At 44.1% G+C, this 19,536-nt stretch overlaps 1 protein-coding gene across 1 annotated transcript in view; it reads left to right on the forward strand.

The window, feature by feature from the left end:
* ABCA1 (ATP-binding cassette, sub-family A (ABC1), member 1) overlaps positions 1–18,608 on the forward strand; it is a 75,094-nt gene extending 56,486 nt beyond the window's left edge. The window contains exons 21-49 of the mRNA XM_009085200.1: positions 222–359; positions 895–1,115; positions 1,547–1,619; positions 1,703–1,905; positions 2,886–2,934; positions 3,625–3,738; positions 4,070–4,218; positions 4,704–4,828; positions 5,191–5,289; positions 6,440–6,629; positions 6,775–6,869; positions 7,256–7,288; positions 7,835–7,940; positions 8,644–8,718; positions 9,141–9,310; positions 10,242–10,419; positions 10,913–11,028; positions 11,116–11,260; positions 12,534–12,657; positions 13,249–13,378; positions 13,507–13,627; positions 13,801–13,863; positions 14,312–14,418; positions 14,858–14,999; positions 16,248–16,382; positions 17,124–17,227; positions 17,354–17,446; positions 17,625–17,868; positions 18,053–18,608. Of these exons, the coding sequence (XP_009083448.1) occupies positions 222–359; positions 895–1,115; positions 1,547–1,619; positions 1,703–1,905; positions 2,886–2,934; positions 3,625–3,738; positions 4,070–4,218; positions 4,704–4,828; positions 5,191–5,289; positions 6,440–6,629; positions 6,775–6,869; positions 7,256–7,288; positions 7,835–7,940; positions 8,644–8,718; positions 9,141–9,310; positions 10,242–10,419; positions 10,913–11,028; positions 11,116–11,260; positions 12,534–12,657; positions 13,249–13,378; positions 13,507–13,627; positions 13,801–13,863; positions 14,312–14,418; positions 14,858–14,999; positions 16,248–16,382; positions 17,124–17,227; positions 17,354–17,446; positions 17,625–17,868; positions 18,053–18,193 (3,683 nt within the window). The 3' untranslated portion in view covers positions 18,194–18,608. The remainder of the gene's footprint in view (positions 1–221; positions 360–894; positions 1,116–1,546; positions 1,620–1,702; positions 1,906–2,885; positions 2,935–3,624; positions 3,739–4,069; positions 4,219–4,703; positions 4,829–5,190; positions 5,290–6,439; positions 6,630–6,774; positions 6,870–7,255; positions 7,289–7,834; positions 7,941–8,643; positions 8,719–9,140; positions 9,311–10,241; positions 10,420–10,912; positions 11,029–11,115; positions 11,261–12,533; positions 12,658–13,248; positions 13,379–13,506; positions 13,628–13,800; positions 13,864–14,311; positions 14,419–14,857; positions 15,000–16,247; positions 16,383–17,123; positions 17,228–17,353; positions 17,447–17,624; positions 17,869–18,052) is intronic.
* Positions 18,609–19,536: the final 928 nt, after the last annotated feature.

Below are 19,536 nucleotides of genomic sequence, written 5' to 3' on the forward strand. Positions count from 1 at the left end.
GCACAAGGAAGAGAGTTAAAGTCCACTGAGGGAAGACCATCCAGACGAATTATCCACTGTCCAGAAGGTGGTGGGACCCTGAAGGCCTGAAACAGTAGCAGTGCTTGTTCTTCTTAAGTCTGCTTACTTGCAGGGCGCTCATTATCCACTGTGCTGTAACTATTGCTGTTCCCCTCATTTCTGCATCAGCCTGAGCACCTCTTTCTTTTTGTGCCTGACAGGTGGCATGCAGAGGAAGCTCTCTGTTGCCTTAGCCTTTGTTGGTGGCTCCAGGGTTGTCATTCTGGATGAGCCTACAGCTGGGGTGGATCCTTATTCTCGCAGAGGGATATGGGAACTGCTTCTGAAGTATCGGCAAGGTACGTGGTCTTTTTCTCCTAATTAATGTGTTGTTGAAGACAAAAGAAAATAAATCTGATTCATGAGTGTTCTCAAAATAGCAGTGTATCTTTGCAAATCTATCATTGCCTTCACTGAGGAATAAACAGAGAACATGCAGGACAAGAATGTTCTGATCTCTCATCTGTCCTCTTTTCTCACGCTATTCATGTCAGAGCTTATGACCAAAGCTTTTCCCTGGGTCATGATGGCAGTTAAACTCTGCTGCACACCAGGGTGACTTTCTGTGTCCTGTTCTGCTCTGTGCAACCAGCCTTGCTGACATGAAATTAAACCTGCCTTTGCTAAGCATTATAAGCGACAGCAAAGAGTGGGAAATAAACAAACTTGTGTTCCTGTGCTAAAGGCACAATCATCTGGATCTTGCCATGCAGTTGAATGGGAGGTTGATGCCATAAGTCTGGCTCTTTTGAACAAGACTAGCAGTATGGAAAAGGTTCACAACTGCTGTCATGGGTTTGACTTACCAGCAGCATCTTCCTTGCTTTCTTCCAGGTCGCACTATCATTCTCTCCACGCATCATATGGATGAAGCAGACATTCTTGGGGACCGGATTGCCATCATTTCTCATGGCAAGCTCTGCTGTGTTGGCTCTTCTCTCTTTCTGAAGAACCAGCTGGGAACAGGCTATTATTTGACCCTGGTCAAGAAGGATGTGGATTCCTCTCTCAGCTCCTGCCGAAACAGCAGCAGTACAGTGTCCTATCTGAAAAAGGTACAGCTGACCCTTCCTGCTCATATTTATTTATTCTTCATGAAACATTAGGCTTTTTGGAAGCAGCAGCTAAGATTTTGCATGATATAACGCCTAAAAGAAAAGTCCCTCATCCTTTGAAAGAAGTATTACCTGGTTTGTAGGTACTATGCCAGATCATGTCTGGTTAAACTGTTGCATGGTATGTACATCTCTGTTATAGTTTGTTTCAATGCTGGTGGTCCAAAGCTGATGGGAGAGGAGAGATCCAGAACAGATGAAGTGCATACTTTTATAACACTCACTTCTATACTTGTGACCTTCTACTTAGATTTGCAGTGATATGCCAACATCTGCAGCATCTGGTTGGAGTTATCTAGCATGTAGCATCTGGTGGACCCCTTTTTGGTTAAACAGCAGGAAATAATGTCTGTCTTCTCTTTCGTGACCAGGATGACAGTGTCTCCCAGAGTAGCTCTGATGCTGGCCTTGGCAGTGACCATGAAAGTGACACACTGACAATAGGTGAGGCTTGGAAAATAATTTCTTCCTTCCACATAATAAGCAGTAACTAGAAGAAAACCGTCTTTTATGTTTGGTTTTTCTAGATGTCTCTGCAATTTCAAATCTCATTACAAAACATGTTTCTGAGGCCAGACTGGTGGAGGACATTGGTCATGAATTAACCTATGTCTTGCCATACAAGGCTGCTAAAGAGGGAGCCTTTGTGGAGCTGTTCCATGAAATTGATGACCGTCTTTCCGATCTTGGCATTTCCAGCTATGGCATCTCTGAAACTACCCTGGAGGAGGTTAGTGAGCTGATTCTCTATTATCTTAAACTATGCAAAATGAATCATGGCAGAACTAAGAATGAGATGGAGTCTGATGTCCTCCTGTAAAAACATATTGTGGAACAGGCAGCTTTGCGTTCCTTTACAAAATGGATTGTCTTCTGCCCTGTTTAAGTATGTGTTTATTGAAGTGTGCATTAAAAACTGAAATGTAGTACAGGCAAGTATAGACAGGTCCTGTGTACTCACTTGCACTTCACTGAGATGTCATGTGAAGCCCTGGTTTGGCTTCTAATGTCTGTGTTATTTTTAGGGGTGCTTTGTGTTGCACCAGTACTGAACGCCGTGCATTACAGAAACAATTTAGATATAAGCCTTTGTCAGAGATGTTTTTTATGGTTTTAGGGGTTTTTTCCATGCAAATGTGTTCCAGCAGACAAATGTCCCTTTTTAATCACAGAAGTATCTCGCACTTTATCTCATGTCTATGAGAAATATCTTTTTTTATTTTTAATTTGTTTATTTTAAAATGATGACAAGGTAAACTGAAACAGTGTTGCTGCCACTTACTGAGGTTGCCCTCTAGGTCCTTCACAGCTGTGAAGACCTTGACTGTTATCTGAAATTTGAAAATGGGTTATTTCTGGTTAAGAGGAGTCCATAGGACAAGCTCCACAAAGGTGTCTATTCAAGTAAGAGTGTGAATGCTGTCAGATACGGGGAAAGATGGCATTCCCAGAATTTAGTTACTAGATCTGTTTGAGACATGGGAAGGAGCTCATATTTGAGATTCAGTGAGAACTGATATTGGAAAGGGGGAACAGCTGGTATGAAGTAACAAGCAGACTCCTGCAAGCTAGAGGGAAGCCACAAAGTCCATGTCCACACCATGGAGAGGATAAGTTCTGTATCCTCTGTTCTCTTGTTGCATCTGATAGTCTTGTGCCACAATATTGCTCCTCTTTTGATTTTCACTGAAACTTGCCATTGCTTTTCAGATCTTCCTGAAAGTGGCTGATGATAGTGGTGTGGATGCAGAAACCTCAGGTGAGTGTAGTGCTCTGCAGGAGTGACACATGCCAAGGTGTGATGGACTCTACTTGAGACTGGAATTCTGCCGTGCTAGTATTTTTAATGGCCTAAAATAGCTGTTCTTAGTATATTTAATGCATGCTTTTATATACTGTAAACTTCTATTGACTCAGTGGTAGCATGTTTATTTTATAATAGGGAATAGTTTCTCATCTTTGAGTGTATTGCACATTGCTTGACTGACACTATTGTCTACTCTGAGGAAGTTTTGTCAGGGTCAGGCCACAGTAGGGACCAAATGACATTTTCTTTCTGAGAGTGGCTCACTGCATTAACTGCTTTTAACAGCATTTCCTGTTAAACTAGTGCTAGCAAATTGCACTTGGAGTCATATGCATATCAAGTGAGAAATTTCTTACAGTGAGAGCAGCCTGCTGTTTCCCTACCTAAATGGGGGGGAGGGGGAATGGTGTTCACTAGAAAAGTTTCTGGGACATCACACAAAAAAATGATGCATAAAACAGGTGACATTTGCAGAGTGATGGTCTGAGTTTTAATTTTACCTGCTTTGGAGTCGCCCCAGATCAGCTTCTCAGTTTGCAAATGGAAGACATGTAAAATGAAAATAATACTGCACTGGTTTTTCAGGGGCTAATTGGAAATTACCTGAAGCAGTTCAGCTAATGATAACTGCTTTATTTTCAGATGGGACACTGCCAGCCAGAAGGAACAGACGTGTGTTTGGAGATAGACAGAGCTGCCTTCGTCCATTTACGGAAGATGATGCATTTGATCCTAATGATTCAGACATAGATCCAGGTATTGCTGGGGCTGAAGCCTGTTTATTTCTTGTGGATACTCCTTCATGTTAGATATATATATATAGTGCAGATCAAAAGGCTGAGACTGCCAAAGGAATGGTAGTATATTTGCCTTTAGGAGTAGTGCAGGATCCGCAGCCTGCTCAATCCTCCCACCAAGACTCAGAAAAGGGAGAAATTACCTTTGTGTAAATTTCTATTATCTTTGCTCACCATGCTTTTTTTGGTTTTGATGAGGTCCTCCAGTCATCAGCCTGGGTCTCCAGCACAGGAGTGCCCAGAGAACATCTCTTAACTTTTGAATGAGGGTCATTTCTTCTTGCTCACAGAATCCAGAGAGACAGACCTTCTCAGTGGTGTGGATGGGAAAGGCTCCTACCAGCTGAAGGGCTGGAAGCTCACCCAGCAGCAGTTCATGGCTCTGTTGTGGAAGAGGATGCTTATTGCCAAGAGAAGCCGAAAGGGTTTCTTTGCTCAGGTAAGAGCACCCAACACGAACAGGGTTCCTCAGGAGAGACAGCTCTTGACCATGCATTGTAGTCAGAGTTGATGCTGGGCTGAAAATCTCAAGGGAATGCAGGTAACCGAAACTCATCTTCACTGCACATGTAGCAAAGTAGGCTTGTGCAAGTGAAAGGAGTTGCGTCATAACCAGGTGGTTACAGTATTCTTGCACAGCAAGGATGCAGCTGAGATTCAAATCCAAATTTGGCCTTGAGAGCAGCATTTGCAGGCAGAATTGGCTGCATCCCAACTGAGCGCTCTGATTGAATGCTGAGATAAGTCCTGCATTGGTGTCTAGCTCTGCTTTGGTGTGAACAGCAAAGATGTGCCTTTGAACTTTGAAAAAGAACTTCAAAAACTTTGAAAAAGTTTTGATCCAATAAGTGATTTACATGTAGATTCTAGTGCCTCTGGGAACATTTACTTAAAAAAGGACTTGCTCTTTCCTTGCAATTTCAGATTGTGCTGCCAGCTGTCTTTGTGTGCATTGCTCTCATGTTCAGCCTGATTGTTCCTCCTTTTGGAAAGTATCCCAGCCTGGAATTACAACCCTGGATGTATGACGAGCAGTACACTTTTATTAGGTATGTTTCTTGTGGCTTAGAAATTCTGTTCTTTTCTGCAAGCTTGAGTTACTGAGTTCCTTAAGAGGTTTAAATTTGTTTTCTGTGCTTATCTCAGAAGCACATTTTTAAGAAAGTCCCAGTAGTTTCTTCTTGGACCTTTAAATGCTGACTCTAACTACTGGCAAGGCCATATCCATTTCTGGTGCTATGACTCTACCAATACTGTGGTCAAAGACTAGAAGTGTGTATGTGCTCCTTGGCCAAGCATTCTTCATAGACAAATCTTCACCCATATCCTTTCACTGTGCTCTTGGCTTGGCTCTGCTGCTGTGTGCCTGTTATCACACTGACCTGATAGTGGCTTTCTGCTGTAACTGTAGCAACGATGCTCCAGAAGATGCAGGCACTCAGAGACTTTTGGACGCCCTTCTTGATGAGCCTGGTTTTGGGACACGCTGTATGCAGGGACATTCCATTCTGTAAGTAGAACTATGGTCTGGGAAATCACCAGTAGATTTAGTTGGCTTTAGGGAATGATAGTAACGCATGGCCAGAGCAGGATTTAAACCAAAAGAGTTGCAGTTACATTCAGTTTTTCTGCTCAGAACCATATTGAAAGTTGCCAGCATGGTGAGGGAGTGAGGTTTGAGTGCAAGTCCTTGCTAACAGAGATGGAGAGAAGAGAGTACTCTCTCCCTCAAATTACTTTTTGGTCCTGAACATGGTAAATGGCCTAGTTATGTTACTGTATCTTTTGACCATAGTTATTTTCATTCCATAATCCTTTGCTTCCAGCTGCACTAGAAACCTAGGTTAACACCCCCACAAACAGCAGCAGAAAGAGTGGAGAGCCGGACAGCATTTGTGTTGCTTCCTAGCTCAGCCACTGACTTGGTGCATGGCCTTGGGCAAATCACCAAAGATCTAGGCTGCGAGTGCAGAAGAGGTATACACAGTCTGTGGTAGTGTGTCTCGAGCCTGGAAGAACTGCAGCTCATGTTCACAGGATGATGGGGAGGGAGGCAAGGTGTCCAACATACTGGCTAGTGGTGGAAAGTAAGCTGCATGCTTCATAACAGACACAGGAGCTGGGTTATGCCACCAATAGGGCACGGGGAGAAAGCTGCCCACTGACGCTGTCTTGGAGAAGAGCAGTGTTTTGGTGCCCCAAAGGCAGAAATGTCATCCAAGAAGTGACTGTCTGCTGTGATCTTAGAATCATAGGATATCTGGAGTTGGAAGAGACCCATAGGAATCACTGAGTCCAAGTACCTGCTCTTCGCAGGAGTATTTAGTACTAAACCATATGATTAAGATCATCATCCAGATGCTCCTTGAATGCTGGACACTGTGCATTGGGATTGGCTGAAAGAAAGCTCTTAATTATAATGAGAAGGAGGGAGTGTCCAGCACTACTTGGTGTTGGCCAGCCTCAGTCTGTTTGGCACTGGGATCTTTTAAAAGCTGCAGAGCCTGGTCTGTCACTCTGAGATGTTCATCTCAGTGAGGTCAAGCTCCTTTGAGAAACAGTCTGCCTTTTCTGGGGACTTGATCTTTAAATGCCTTGTAAGCAAAGGCTGTCATGGTTGTTTTAAAAACTGAAGTCGTCTTGCCTATTTCCTGACACAGAGACACTCCTTGCACTGTGGGGCAGAAGGAATGGACCACAGCTTCAGTCCCAGACTCAGTCCTGGACATCTTCTTGAAAGGCAACTGGAGCATGGAGAACCCTTCCCCATCTTGTGAGTGCAGCAATGAGAAGATAAAGAAGATGCTGCCTGTGTGCCCCCCTGGTGCAGGCGGGCTGCCACCCCCACAGGTAGGAGGGTGCTCAGGGGTACTGCAGTGAGGAATGTTCCTGAGGAACAGAGTAGCTGGGAGTGATTCTAGCATGCAGCATTGCACAAGATTTATTTGACTCTGTTTTCTGATGAGCATTTATCTGTTTTTTTGCTGGTTACTAGCGTGAGCAAGACACTGCTGACATCCTCCAGAATCTGACAGGCCGCAATATATCAGATTACCTAGTGAAGACCTATGCACAGATCATTGGGAAGAGGTAACTGTTGGACATACTTTCTCCGTTTGCTTGCTGTATGGGGAATGCACATATCAGACAAGTAAGCCTAGGCAGCCCAAATTCTTTAGCAGTGAGCCAGATTCACTTGGCTCCTCAGATTGCCCTGATCCACAGCTCAAGTGGTATTTCTGCTTTATTGATGCTGTGGCAGCTATCAGGGGTGTGTCCTGACCCTTGTAGGAAGAGTATGGGAAAAGTCTAGGCACCAACCCTAGGGATTACACTGAAGAGGAGCAGTGGGACATATGTCAGATGTGAGAGGCTATTTGTACTCTTTTCCAAGGCCATATGCCTGAAACATGGGCAAGTCTGTACTTCCTCTTGTTCCATGTATTATACATCAACTCTCTTTTCTGTCTCTACAGCTTAAAGAATAAGATCTGGGTGAACGAGTTCAGGTGAGTTACTGCCTTTTCTCTGGCTTGTACATGTCCACTGACCTTTGAACACTATATTAAGCAGGACAGATCCACCTTGCTTTGCAGTTTGTTTTATATGACTTTTAAGTGCCAGATGTTGAGGGAAGATGTTGAAAGATAAACTAGGACAACCCCAGAGCGCTGGATAGCATATCTGTCTTATGCAGAGAGTGGTATTGGCTTGAAAAGATTTGCATGTCTAGCCTACTGGTACTCTATCCTGGGAGGTGCTATTCTTCCAAGCAAGGGCAGCAGGGAGATGTCCTGCTTTGTCTGTAATGGCAGCAGAGGATGATAGCTGAGCAGTCATAATATGGGTATTTAACCCCGGAAACAAAGAGTAGAAGACATCAGGGCTAAGCAGCCATGTAGGAAAATCAAAGGCATCCCTTCATGTAAGAAGGAAGACACTTGCTTTGGATGTAGTACAGGAAGAGAAGACATTTGGAGAGGGAGGAGGAGTGGCATTTTCTGGAGGTCAGCAAATAGTCAGATTGTAGTATCACTTTGTATCTGAACTTTCAGGTATGGTGGCTTTTCCTTGGGAGCCAGCAGTTCCCTTGTGCTTCCTCCAAGCCATGAAGTCACTGATGCCATTAAACGGGTGAAGAAAATCTTTGAGCTAGCACAGGTGAGTAGCTATGTCCACCATAAACGCAGGATGCACTAATATCAGAGTCTTGTTACTTGGAAGACATAAAATGATGAGCATAAATATGTTAGTTGTGTCCAGTGGCTTCTCTCCGCTGTCTCTAAGCTGGGATCTCTCAGGCTATTGTCTGGGAGTGACAGAAGGCCTGGAGACATGCTGGGCTGCAGCTAATGCAACTCATGATGCTAATGTGGGTTCTGCTCAATACCAGTTGCAAGTCGGTGGGGATGGCAGATACCTCTTAGTGTTTTGTGGCAGGACAGGGTGGGCTGTCTCAGGGAATTAACAAGTGGTTGCCACTGTCTTCAAAACCTCATCTGACTCCTCCTGTGCTGAGTCTGCCTTGGCTCAGACGAGAGTTTGGGTCACTGTTTTCCTCTAAGGCTGCCTGCACATGGGCTGCAGTGTCTCCAAAGGTTGCCTATAACCTTAGTATGTTTTGTTGGGGAAAAAATCAGGCCTAAGGCTGGCCTGTCTTACTGGTGAGACTACAGGAAGGAAAGGATGGAGGAAAACTGCAGTTTCTTAGCCGTCTTACTACATCCAGCTTGGTGGATAGAGGCTGTTGAAGGGGAAGAAAACTGTCAGAGCTGTGAAAAACATTGTGTAAGCCCTGCTAGACTCCAGGACATGAATAAAGGTACTCTCAGAGGGGAAGTAACTGTCTCTTTGCTGTTTGCAGGGGAGTTCTGGGGATCGATTTCTCAATAGCTTGTCAAGTTTCATGAAAGGCCTGGATACAAAGAACAACGTGAAGGTAAATTAACCAGTCTTCACTGGAGTGCCTGCTCTTTGAAGCTCTGGCGACCTGGAGTTATTTTTGGTTAGCAAAGTCACAGCAGTTTGCCTCGGACAACTGTGCAGACCAGAGTTCTCTGTATTTGCTAGTGGAGCAAATACAGCTTGTATTTTTGTGTGGGTTTCCTCAAAATCTGTTTCTCCCATGGAGTCTAGGCCTAAGTCCCAAAAAGAGTTCAGTGCTGGATCAGTGCTAGCTTCCAGCAGCCTCTTGTGCTTATTGATTAAACTGCGTGTTCTGTCCCTGAGCAAACTATGGGGAAGGATGTGGAAAGAAAATATATGCCTTCAAGAGAGGAAGGGATGTTCTGTGGGGCTTAGGAGCCTGTTGGGTAGGTGATATACCTGGTGCCTTTCTGATGCTGATGTGGTCTCTTGCAGGTGTGGTTTAACAACAAGGGCTGGCATGCCATTGCATCCTTCCTGAATGTCATCAACAACGGCATCCTTCGGGCCAACCTGCAGCAGGGCAAAAACCCCAGTGCTTATGGGATCACTGCCTTCAATCACCCACTCAACCTCACCAAGCAGCAGCTCTCTGAAGTGGCGCTGTAAGTCCTGACATGGATGTGGATGGGTTTGGGCTCAGCAGTTGCTGATTACTGGAAACAGGCAATGTGGGAGGTTTTAGCCTCACTATTGGACACTTAGTGGCCTATGGCGTTTAGACTCCAACATGCCAGCTTTATTTTCTCTGGTCTTGGCAGATGGCAACATCTGTCAGTGTGCTGTTGAGAACTTGCTGTTGAACAGCACTGCTGTTTCTGTCTCAGCAGCTTTCTCTGTCTGAGTCCCTGTAAGTTGCAGTTTCTAAGAACAAGTGTAATCTTCAGACCTTCTGCTTTTGAGGACATTCCTTCTCAGCCACCTTCAGAAAGGTGGTTCACCATGAAAATGGTCATTCTTTTGTTCCAAGGTGCCACCATTTGACTGGGAACCATAGATAGATCCTCTTCAGTTTTGCCCACTGTCTCAACCTGGGGCACGCAGTAATGCACAGGGTTTACTTTGCTAAGGCATTGACTAATCTACCATGACTGGAGTTACAATTTTTAACCTGTCTGTAGATACATACTTCAAATCTGTAAAACAGTGGCAGATGACAGGCAGATACCTCTGAACTTTAAAACAGTGAAAAAAAATGTAAAAGGACAAACCCCCACCTACCCCAAGAAATTCTTTAGGTGGGAAACAAAGTGGTGGGGATAAGGAAAGCAGAAAGCAGTCTATTATATTGTAATTACCAACCAGTCTCCAGGTAGTGGTGCTGTCCTTGAGATGCCAATGGGCTGTGCATGCTCCCTTTGTAATATGGCTGGAGAAGAACTGCAGTTAAGGCAGCTTGATGTGGTAGTCCTTTACCCTGCAGAACAAGGACAGAAGAAGAAGTAACAGTTTCTGCCCTGCCCTGCAGAGCTGCATCTCAAAGGAGCCAGCACCAGCATACAAGCACTTTATTCTGTTGGGTTTTTTTTTGTCCAGGATGACCACCTCTGTGGATGTCCTCGTCTCCATCTGTGTGATCTTTGCCATGTCCTTTGTTCCGGCCAGCTTTGTGGTTTTCCTTATTCAGGAACGTGTCAGCAAGGCTAAACATTTGCAATTCATCAGTGGTGTTAAGCCTGTGATCTACTGGCTGGCCAACTTTGTCTGGGATATGGTAAGGGCTTTTGACTGTGCTAAACTGTCTTTCATTCTGTTTTTGCAGGGTGTCTGTTGCACTGAAGTGCAAAATGCAGTTGGGGCCAGAGGGTACCACAATATTTCAGTGAATAGCAACTGTGCCCATGACTTCTGTGTTTACTCTCTTGGGGCAGTGGTTCAATCATTAGTATTTATTATGTCACTTTAAAATACTTGCCCCAAAATGTTTGCTTCAGTAGCCCCTTGTTCTGCTCTTTCCAAAGCTTTTTTTTTTTCAACCTGTGGTGTCCAGAATCTCTTAGAGTCTATTGGCTATTTCTAGAGGGACCAAGAAATGTAAATTCTTGTGTACTACATTGTAGTTCACACATGTGGCATAATGTGAGTCTCCCATTGAAAACAACTTTGCAAACACTGAAGAGTTTTGAAAACTATTAGATTACAGCAGAAAGACACCTTTAATTTTGTCATTTGGGAAGAAATCTGAAGTCATGTTTCTCATCTTCCAGTGCAACTACATTGTTCCAGCCACGCTAGTTGTCATCATCTTCATCTGCTTCCAACAGAAGTCCTATGTATCCTCCTCCAACTTGCCTGTGCTGGCTCTCCTTCTGTTTCTCTATGGGTAAGGGATTTCTCATCAGAAGGATATTGGGAGGGCTCTTAGACTTGGAGGGTGCTTACCTGATGTTGCTACCTTTCTTCTTGCCAGGTGGTCCATTACTCCTCTCATGTATCCAGCCTCCTTCGTGTTCAAAATCCCCAGCACAGCATATGTTGTGCTGACCAGTGTGAATCTCTTCATTGGCATTAATGGTAGTGTGGCCACCTTTGTCCTGGAGCTCTTCACCAACAACGTATGTTTCCCCGGTAGCTCCTGACTGTCTCGTGCTGCTACAATCTAGTTCCAAGTTGGTGCCATGTTAGCAGCCAGTTCTCCGGATAGACTAGCCCTTGGCCTGTACCCATTAGTTTCAGCAGCAGTTTAAGCACAGGTTCTGGTGGAAATGGATTAAAGCTCACTTCCGCAATATTCATAGAATAGTAAGGTGAAGAAGGACCTCCTGAAATTGTCTTGTCCAACCTCTGAGCAAGATCATCTAGAGCAGGTTGCTCAGGGCCATCAAATTTTAATGTTTCCAGGGATGGAGGCTCCACAGTCTCTCCAGGCAGCCTCTTCCACTTCTCAATCACCTTTAGGGTAAAAAACCCAAACTTAGTTTTTTATGTTCAAATGGAATTTGCTGTGTGTTCTTAATGAAGAGCAGTTTCTATCTACTAAGGCCATTTCAAGTACTCAAGCATCTAGTTGCCCTCAATCTTGCCTCCTGTGGAAGATACCTCTCTAACTGTGCTAGGAACTTGCTTACCTCACTTCAGTTTTTCAAAAGCCAGATGCTTACTGGGTAAGGTGCAAGATCCTGTCATGCTTGTATACAACACAAGATGTCTTACCATGCCCTGTTTGACCCACGCTGGCGGATCCACAAGTGGACAAGTGTCCCTTGTGAGAGGGGGCTCAGGAGACCCTGTGAGAGTTTCTTGTTGGTTGTACCTCTGCCTGTGGTCACAAGGAAGCAGTCCTTGATGATAGTCCCTTTTGTTACAAAGCCTGTTTTAGCTCATTAGTAACCAGTACATGCTTGAAGATGAGTGCCTGGCAGAACATGAACTTCTCTTCAGGCTGCTATCAGTTCAATCCGTGGTTTAAGCCAGCTGGAAGACAACATAGGAAAAGGATTAGATCCTCCAATATGGGATAAGGAGCGGCTGCCGACAGCCCCTGACATAACCAGTCTGTGCAAGCACAACTTCCCTGTCACCTCAGCCTATAGTCTTTTTGCATGTTATTGTTTGAAGACACTGCCTTTTAGGCTGTGACAGTTTTGAGAAATCTCTCCTTTTTTGCAGTTTGCTTGTGTTAATAGCATCTTGAGCAACACAACAATGATGACTGTTCAGAGAGGCCATGGCACTGGCTCTTGGGAGAACACTTCTAACCCTTGAATTTTTGTGGGGTTGCAGTGCTGGGAGGGCAGGGGAGGAGCCAGTCACAACACATGTCACCCTTGGCATTTGGTGGCTGCTTTCTGTTCTCTGTCTCACTGGCACTTGTTTTTGTCTTAATAGAAGCTGAAGGACATCAATGACATCCTGAAGTCTGTCTTCCTCATCTTCCCCCACTTCTGCCTGGGGCGGGGGCTCATTGACATGGTGAAAAACCAGGCCATGGCTGATGCTCTGGAGAGGTTTGGTAAGTGAAATTATGTATCACAGGGAAAATGATGTCAAAGGAACAGAGAAAGCTTGAGTCAGCTCCACATGAGCTCCTCTGTTTGGGAATTGAAAGTGCACAGTTTGTAGCACAGATGTGATCAAAGCTGGCAAGTCTCCACAGCTGTCCACTTCATGTTTTCACAAGGACTAAGGAAAGCCTGGCAGATTGATCCCTAGAGTTTTGAATTAAGGGCATCAAAATAAAAATGAGAAAGACAACTGTATGGAGAGGATCATTAGGCCAAGTTTAAGGAGTGGCTGAGATTCTGGAAAGATGGATATTTGTTTTTCTGGCATGCAGATGCCAAGCCTGAGTCAGTCTTTGTGTGCTTCATGAACCTTTTGGAAAGTGGGCCAGCTCTTCTTTGGCAAAATTCTCTGGGCCCAAGTCCCAGCTTTGCTACAGTAATATGTGGACACAGACACACAGCTGGCCCCTTGTGTGATCTATCCGTGGCTGATAATCAGTTGTGCCAGTGCCCAGCTTGGTGAGCTCTGCAGAAAGAAATGCTAGCCCACTCCCCTTGCTCTGGAAAAGTAATTGTGCTTTTCATCTCATTTTTGGCAGGAGAGAATCGTTTTGTGTCCCCTCTGTCATGGGAACTGGTGGGAAGGAACCTCTTTGCCATGGCAGTAGAGGGCGTTGTTTTTTTTCTCATCACGGTGCTCATCCAGTACAGGTTTTTCATCAAACCCAGGTAGGTTGTCCTCTCCACCACTGCAGGCCGCTGAAGTTTACTTCGGTGTCCCTCATGAAATGAGGAGTATATTCCTTATGAAGACCCTGTCATCTTCTGCTAAGGCTTTATCATGTTGCTCTCTGCAGGCCTGTCTATGCCAAGCTGCCTCCTGTGAATGATGAAGATGAGGATGTAACCAGAGAGAGGCAGAGGATAATTAGTGGAGGAGGACAGAGTGACATCTTGGAAATCAAGGAGCTAACCAAGGTGACAGAGAACTTCTGCATTCCTTCTTGTTGGAACAAAACTATGCAGTTCACCGTTGTGTTATAAGAGGAATTTAGTGGGGTCAAAACTGGATTGCGTTTGGAGTGTTGAATATATACAGCTCTAATTAGAGTTGCCATTGACATTCTCATTGTTTGTTCTTCTGGTTTCAGATTTACAGAATGAAGCGAAAGCCAGCAGTTGATAGGATCTGTGTTGGAATCCCCCCTGGAGAGGTAATCTTAGCTGTGAAATTCATTGTATTTCTATTATTATGGTATTTAAGGGCCACAAGGTAGCACAGGGTAGGGTAGGACCAAAATCAGATGAATGTTCAAATAACATCAGAGGAAACTGGAAACTGAAGCAGTTTTTGATTCTGTGTGTCTCTGCCTTTGAATAAGATACTGAACTCTGTGTCTGGGACCAGTGGCCAAACTTCCAGAATCCAAGGTTTGGCACAGATACACCAAGGTGTACCAGGGTGACACCACAGTTTGTTCATTTACGCAGCCTAAAGGTTTACACTGAAAGTAAAAGTCCAGAAGACTTTCTGGAAATGCACTGAAGACTCCTTCTACCTGTCCTAGAGTCAAGTTTGCTCATTCCCATCTTGTCAGTGCTGAAAATGCAGCAGAATTCTTTCCTCAAACACACTGCTTATCTGCTCTTTTATGTCCCCAGTGCTTTGGGCTCCTGGGAGTAAATGGTGCTGGCAAGTCATCCACTTTTAAGATGCTAACTGGTGATACAGATGTGACAGGAGGAGAAGCATTCCTCAAAGGAAACAGGTGAAAGACAATGCACCTTCCATCTGCTTTTGTGTTGAACCAGGTCCTTTGTTGCTTTCTTCTTCAGCCTTCACAGCCTTTGCTCCACTTTCACTTCTAAGCTCTACTCCAGTTTCCCCTTTTACAACCCCTGGCATCTACTTCAGCCCTTGTTCAAGTCTGGTAAAGTACTTTGGTGGTTTAGGAAAATTGATTTGGTCCAGCAGTCACTCCTGAATGCCTGCCTTATCACATTAAAAATCTTTTTTTTTAAAAAAAATTATTTTTTTCCCCAAAAAAAAGAGAAGACAAAATAACTTGGTCAAGATGGACTTCTAGGATCCTGTAGTTTTGTTAGTTCAGTGGCTCCAAAACAACTCTTTCACTTTCCTCCTTTTGACATCTAAAAGAGCAGCATGTACTCATGAAATCCTAACACAAAGGGTTTTCTCTTTTACAGTATCTTGTCCAACATCCAAGAAGTCCATCAGAATATGGGCTACTGCCCACAGTTTGATGCTGTTAATGAGCTGCTGACAGGGCGAGAGCACTTGGAGTTCTTTGCACTCCTGAGGGGTGTTCCAGAAAAAGAAGTTTGCAAGGTAAATGAAACACCATAGGACCCACCCCGCTGACCAAGTTGCAAGTTTTCTTGCATGCACCCTCCCTGCAACATGTGTAATGCCATGATGTGAGGCTGGTGAAGGTACTGTGTGGTGAAATCTGCCCCCCCTTTCCTTCAGGGCAGCCCAAAAGTTGCTGTGGTTTCTCAGTGTTGCCCAGAAAAGTGTACTAAATGGAAGGGCAGATAATTTGGGTCCTGTGTTCTCATAGTGGATGCTCCTCTACACTGAATGACTTTCTCCTTTTAAGAGTTGAAGGGCTGTGGAGCTGAACCTCATGCAGAACCTTACCTGCTGTCAAGAGTTGATGCTTCAGAGTCCCAAGGAGCAAACACTCTGCAGCTTAACAGAAGCCTCATGCTGGCTGTTACAGCTTTCCAGTTGATCATGCTCCATCATTAAAGTGCTGATATTTCAGAATTCAGATATAGGTTTACACTAACAGTCTTTAGGAAATGCATGACAGCTGCCAGCACCATACAGCACCCTTCTCAGTACCATTTGCTGGAGTTAACAGCAGTTGTCACTATATGAGACTTGTGTGCTCCAGGACAGGAACTGCTGTAGGTAGATGGCATCTAAGGTGTGTCCAAGTAGCTTGAATCCTTCTGTGAGGGTATGCATGATGGGTGAAAAGGTGCAGGCTCCTTCAAAAGTTGCTGCTGGGTTCTTTGGTGTGATGTTCCCACCAGCTCTGTATAAACAATGGGATCCAGTTCTGGGTATGGTTCAAGTGGTAGATGAATCTCTTACCCATAACACATTTTAGTCTGCAGGACAACAATTGGCACCATTAGAAATACTCCTGAATAACAAACCAGATCCCATCTGTCTGAAGGGTGAAGAGACACCACAGTAGGATTGCTGTGTGTCAGTATTGACTGTGTCCCTGCTGTAAGCCCACAGTAACAGGAAGGCTCGCTGAACCCGGTGCTGCTAAGAGAACTAGACCAGTGGCTAATGTGGCTCAGCTGATGTTGAACTTGTGTTCACTGGCTGATAAGCTGCAGCCACATGACTTTTTCAGGCCTCCCTGGGACAGGGTTGCATATATCCTGTTCCAGAGGTGAACAGAGTCTTTCAGAACCGATATCCATGCCACATTGGATCCTCAGATGAATAGCCCTTGCAAAAAATGTTTTTAAAGCCAAAGCTTATAACGAAAATCACTTGGGTAGATGTTGCTGTGCTTGATTCAAGACGGTGAAGGTGTGCTGTCTTTCATAGGTTGGCGAGTGGGCGATTCGGAAACTGGGCCTGGTGAAATACGGAGAAAAATACGCTGGGAATTACAGCGGGGGGAACAGGCGCAAGCTCTCCACGGCTATTGCCCTCATTGGAGGGCCACCCGTCGTGTTCCTGGTGAGTCTGCGACCTTGGCTCATTAACATTTTTCTTGCAAAACAGAGAAATCACGTTCAAATGAAGACTATGTGTTTCATGTCCAACTAATGTTGAAATACATAATTTGTGACTTGAGCAAAAAGCACATGGAAATAAAGATTCCCTGTTTAAATTTAGGTGCAAGCTATAAAGTGCCTCCAGGCTTTGGTTACTGGAAAATCACTGTGAAGTGGTGGCCTTGAATGTAGCTCCAAACTGTCAGCATCTTCACTATTTTAGTACTGCTGCAAAGATTTCTATGCCTACAAAAAATTACAATCTTCCTACTGGACACAGGCAAATCTTACTGTGCAGGAGAATCAGTCCTGTGTTTTTAATAATTCATTGAAAACTGGAAATAAATATTTCCAGCATTATTTAGATTCAGATTCAGAACAGACATTAGGATTACTAAAGTTAACAGTGCAAGGAAAAGTAGGCTAGTGCTCTATTTACAATTAGCTTTACAAGCTAATTGGCTTTAACTTGTTCTAGAACGGGGTATTTCAACATGCTGTAATTGCAGAATAAGCAGTAGTTCTCAGTTCTGAAAAGGATGTTTGCTAATTTAAAATCTGGAGCATAATTTATTTTCTCTTTTTCAAAAATGTGTTAAACTAGCTTATTTTCAATATTTCCAGTATGCATAATCAGAATGGACGCCTTCAAAGGTGAGGTAGAAGGTGGCAGCATAACCTGTTTTTTGTGTACATTTTGCAGGATGAGCCAACAACAGGGATGGATCCCAAAGCACGTCGTTTCCTGTGGAACTGCGCTCTGAGTGTAATCAAGGAGGGGAGATCAGTGGTGCTCACATCTCACAGGTAAGTAGCAGGCCACTTTTGTCATACCCTGGCTTCTGCATCTGCCAGGGCTGGATGCTAAGCTCTCTTGGCTGCTCTGCCCTTCGCTGCTGTCTGCAGTGCTAACCAAGTTACCTCTGCCTGCAGCATGGAAGAATGCGAAGCCCTGTGTACCCGAATGGCGATAATGGTCAATGGGCGATTCAGGTGTCTGGGCAGTGTTCAGCATCTAAAGAACAGGTAGCTATTTTCTTTCCTCTTACACCACAAAGCTGTCTGCATTTTCAGGGAGATACAGACAGACTTAATTCCTCATGCAATATTCCCACTGGTATTCTGGCTATGGGAAATTCTACTGGATTTTAAGCTGCACTTGTATTTTGGAAGCACTTAACTCCTGTGCTGGCCTTGTTTGCAGATTTGGAGATGGTTACACCATAGTGGTGAGAATTGCAGGGGCAAACCCAGATCTGAAGCCTGTTGAGGAGTTCTTTGGGCATGCTTTCCCTGGAAGTGTCCTGAAGGAAAAGCATCGGAATATGCTGCAGTATCAGCTTCCTTCTTCACCATCCTCCCTGGCCAGAATATTCAGTATTCTCTCTCAGAACAAAAAGAGACTCCACATAGAAGACTACTCCGTTTCTCAGACCACACTTGACCAAGTAAGTTTTCAGTATAGATGCCAAAAGTGTCTTTGTGCAGAGGTCCAGTTAACTGGACCTATGTTTTAAGGGTATTTTAACTGAGTACTGAATCCAAGGACTATTTCATGATGTCCAGTGTTTAAAATGCCCAAATTAATGAAAATCCAGGGCTGTTTGTGACGTGGCCTTTTTTTTCTTGCAGGTATTTGTAAATTTTGCTAAGGACCAAAGCGACGATGACCATACTAAGGATCTGTCATTGCACAAAAACCAGACTGTGGTAGACATTGCAATCCTTAATTCCTTCCTGCAAGATGAGAAGGTAAAAGAAAGTTGTGTGTGAGCCAATTTCATCAAAGAAATGATGAGCAGAATGCAAACTTCCTTTTCCTGGGATAGGATACTCCCAAAGAAGAAGCTAGAGGAAAAGAAACTGGACACTCTACTGATAACCATTCAATGCAATGCAATTCAATGCAATGAAAACAATTCCTTTACAGGGGCAGTGCCTCATGGAGTCGTCTTGTACTGTTCTCAAGTGAAAGACTTGAACTTAGCTCATTACAGTATAACTCTGTAGCTGTGGTAAAGCACCCACTGGATGCTGTGGGCTTTCAACCATACTGTATCTTGTTCTGTACAGTATGTTTTTATTAGGGTTGCAAAAATGATTCTTTGAGGTATCATGGCCAGTGGTTATTTACAGGTATTTGACATGCATGTTTTAGTCTTTAAAACATTTATGTCAGGAGGGGGAATTTGCTGGTGCTACATCCATTGCTGGCAATGAATGCACCAAGACAGACCGTGGCAAGAAAAGCTACCACCAGTGTTGAAGCCTTAGGTTGTGAAAACTTACCTGACCAGCTGCTTTTTCTTAACTGGTGTAGGTCAGTTGGTGACAAATCTGAGGCCACAAAGTAGTACTGTGCAGGTGAGATGGTAAGAGACAGGCCATCGTAACCATACACCTTCATCAGTAAGTGGTGATGTGCAGAACTGTGAACCCTGCAAATGCACATGATTGTCCCACCAGCATCACAACCAATAACATACTCTGACTAGGTGTTTGTGTAGTTAAGTACTTTCCTGCTCCTTTGAGGTACAGCAGTAGCTGCATGAACATCTAGTAGGAGGAAGTGGGTGAGAAGCAGACCTAGGGTTTGGACCACAGCAGCAAACTCAGTAGTTGTACAAGCTGCTAATGCCAAGAGCAAATTCTAAATCATGAGATATCACTCAGATTTGTAATATCTGCTCTTTATCCCCTGCTTTGCACCAGAAAGGTACCCATCATCTGAAATTACTGCTTAGCGTAAGCATGTTGCCATTTCTGGCTTTGCCAGATAAAACTAGAAATGAGATGTAGATTTTTTTTTTAAAACAGTATTATTTATGACTTTAAATAGGTAGGTAGCATAATTAGGGATTGAAAATGCTTTCAGTTGATCTGTAGCCACTGTATTTCTTTACATTATGCCTGCAATGCTATGTTCTCTTTCTATCCATTTGGTGATAGCTGCATTCATGATCTGACCATGTTCCAGATTCTAGCAATCAGCTGCTATCTTCAATTACTGCAAGATGTTCGCCTAAAATTTTCCTGTTTGGAAGCTGGTATAACATTAATATGTAAGTTTCTGCTTCTGTTGTGCAGTGTAGTTTCAGTCATTAGGTGATCTCTAA

This window comes from Acanthisitta chloris, unplaced genomic scaffold, assembly GCF_000695815.1.
Source record: "Acanthisitta chloris isolate BGI_N310 unplaced genomic scaffold, ASM69581v1 scaffold7642, whole genome shotgun sequence".
Taxonomy (NCBI): Eukaryota; Metazoa; Chordata; class Aves; order Passeriformes; family Acanthisittidae; genus Acanthisitta; species Acanthisitta chloris.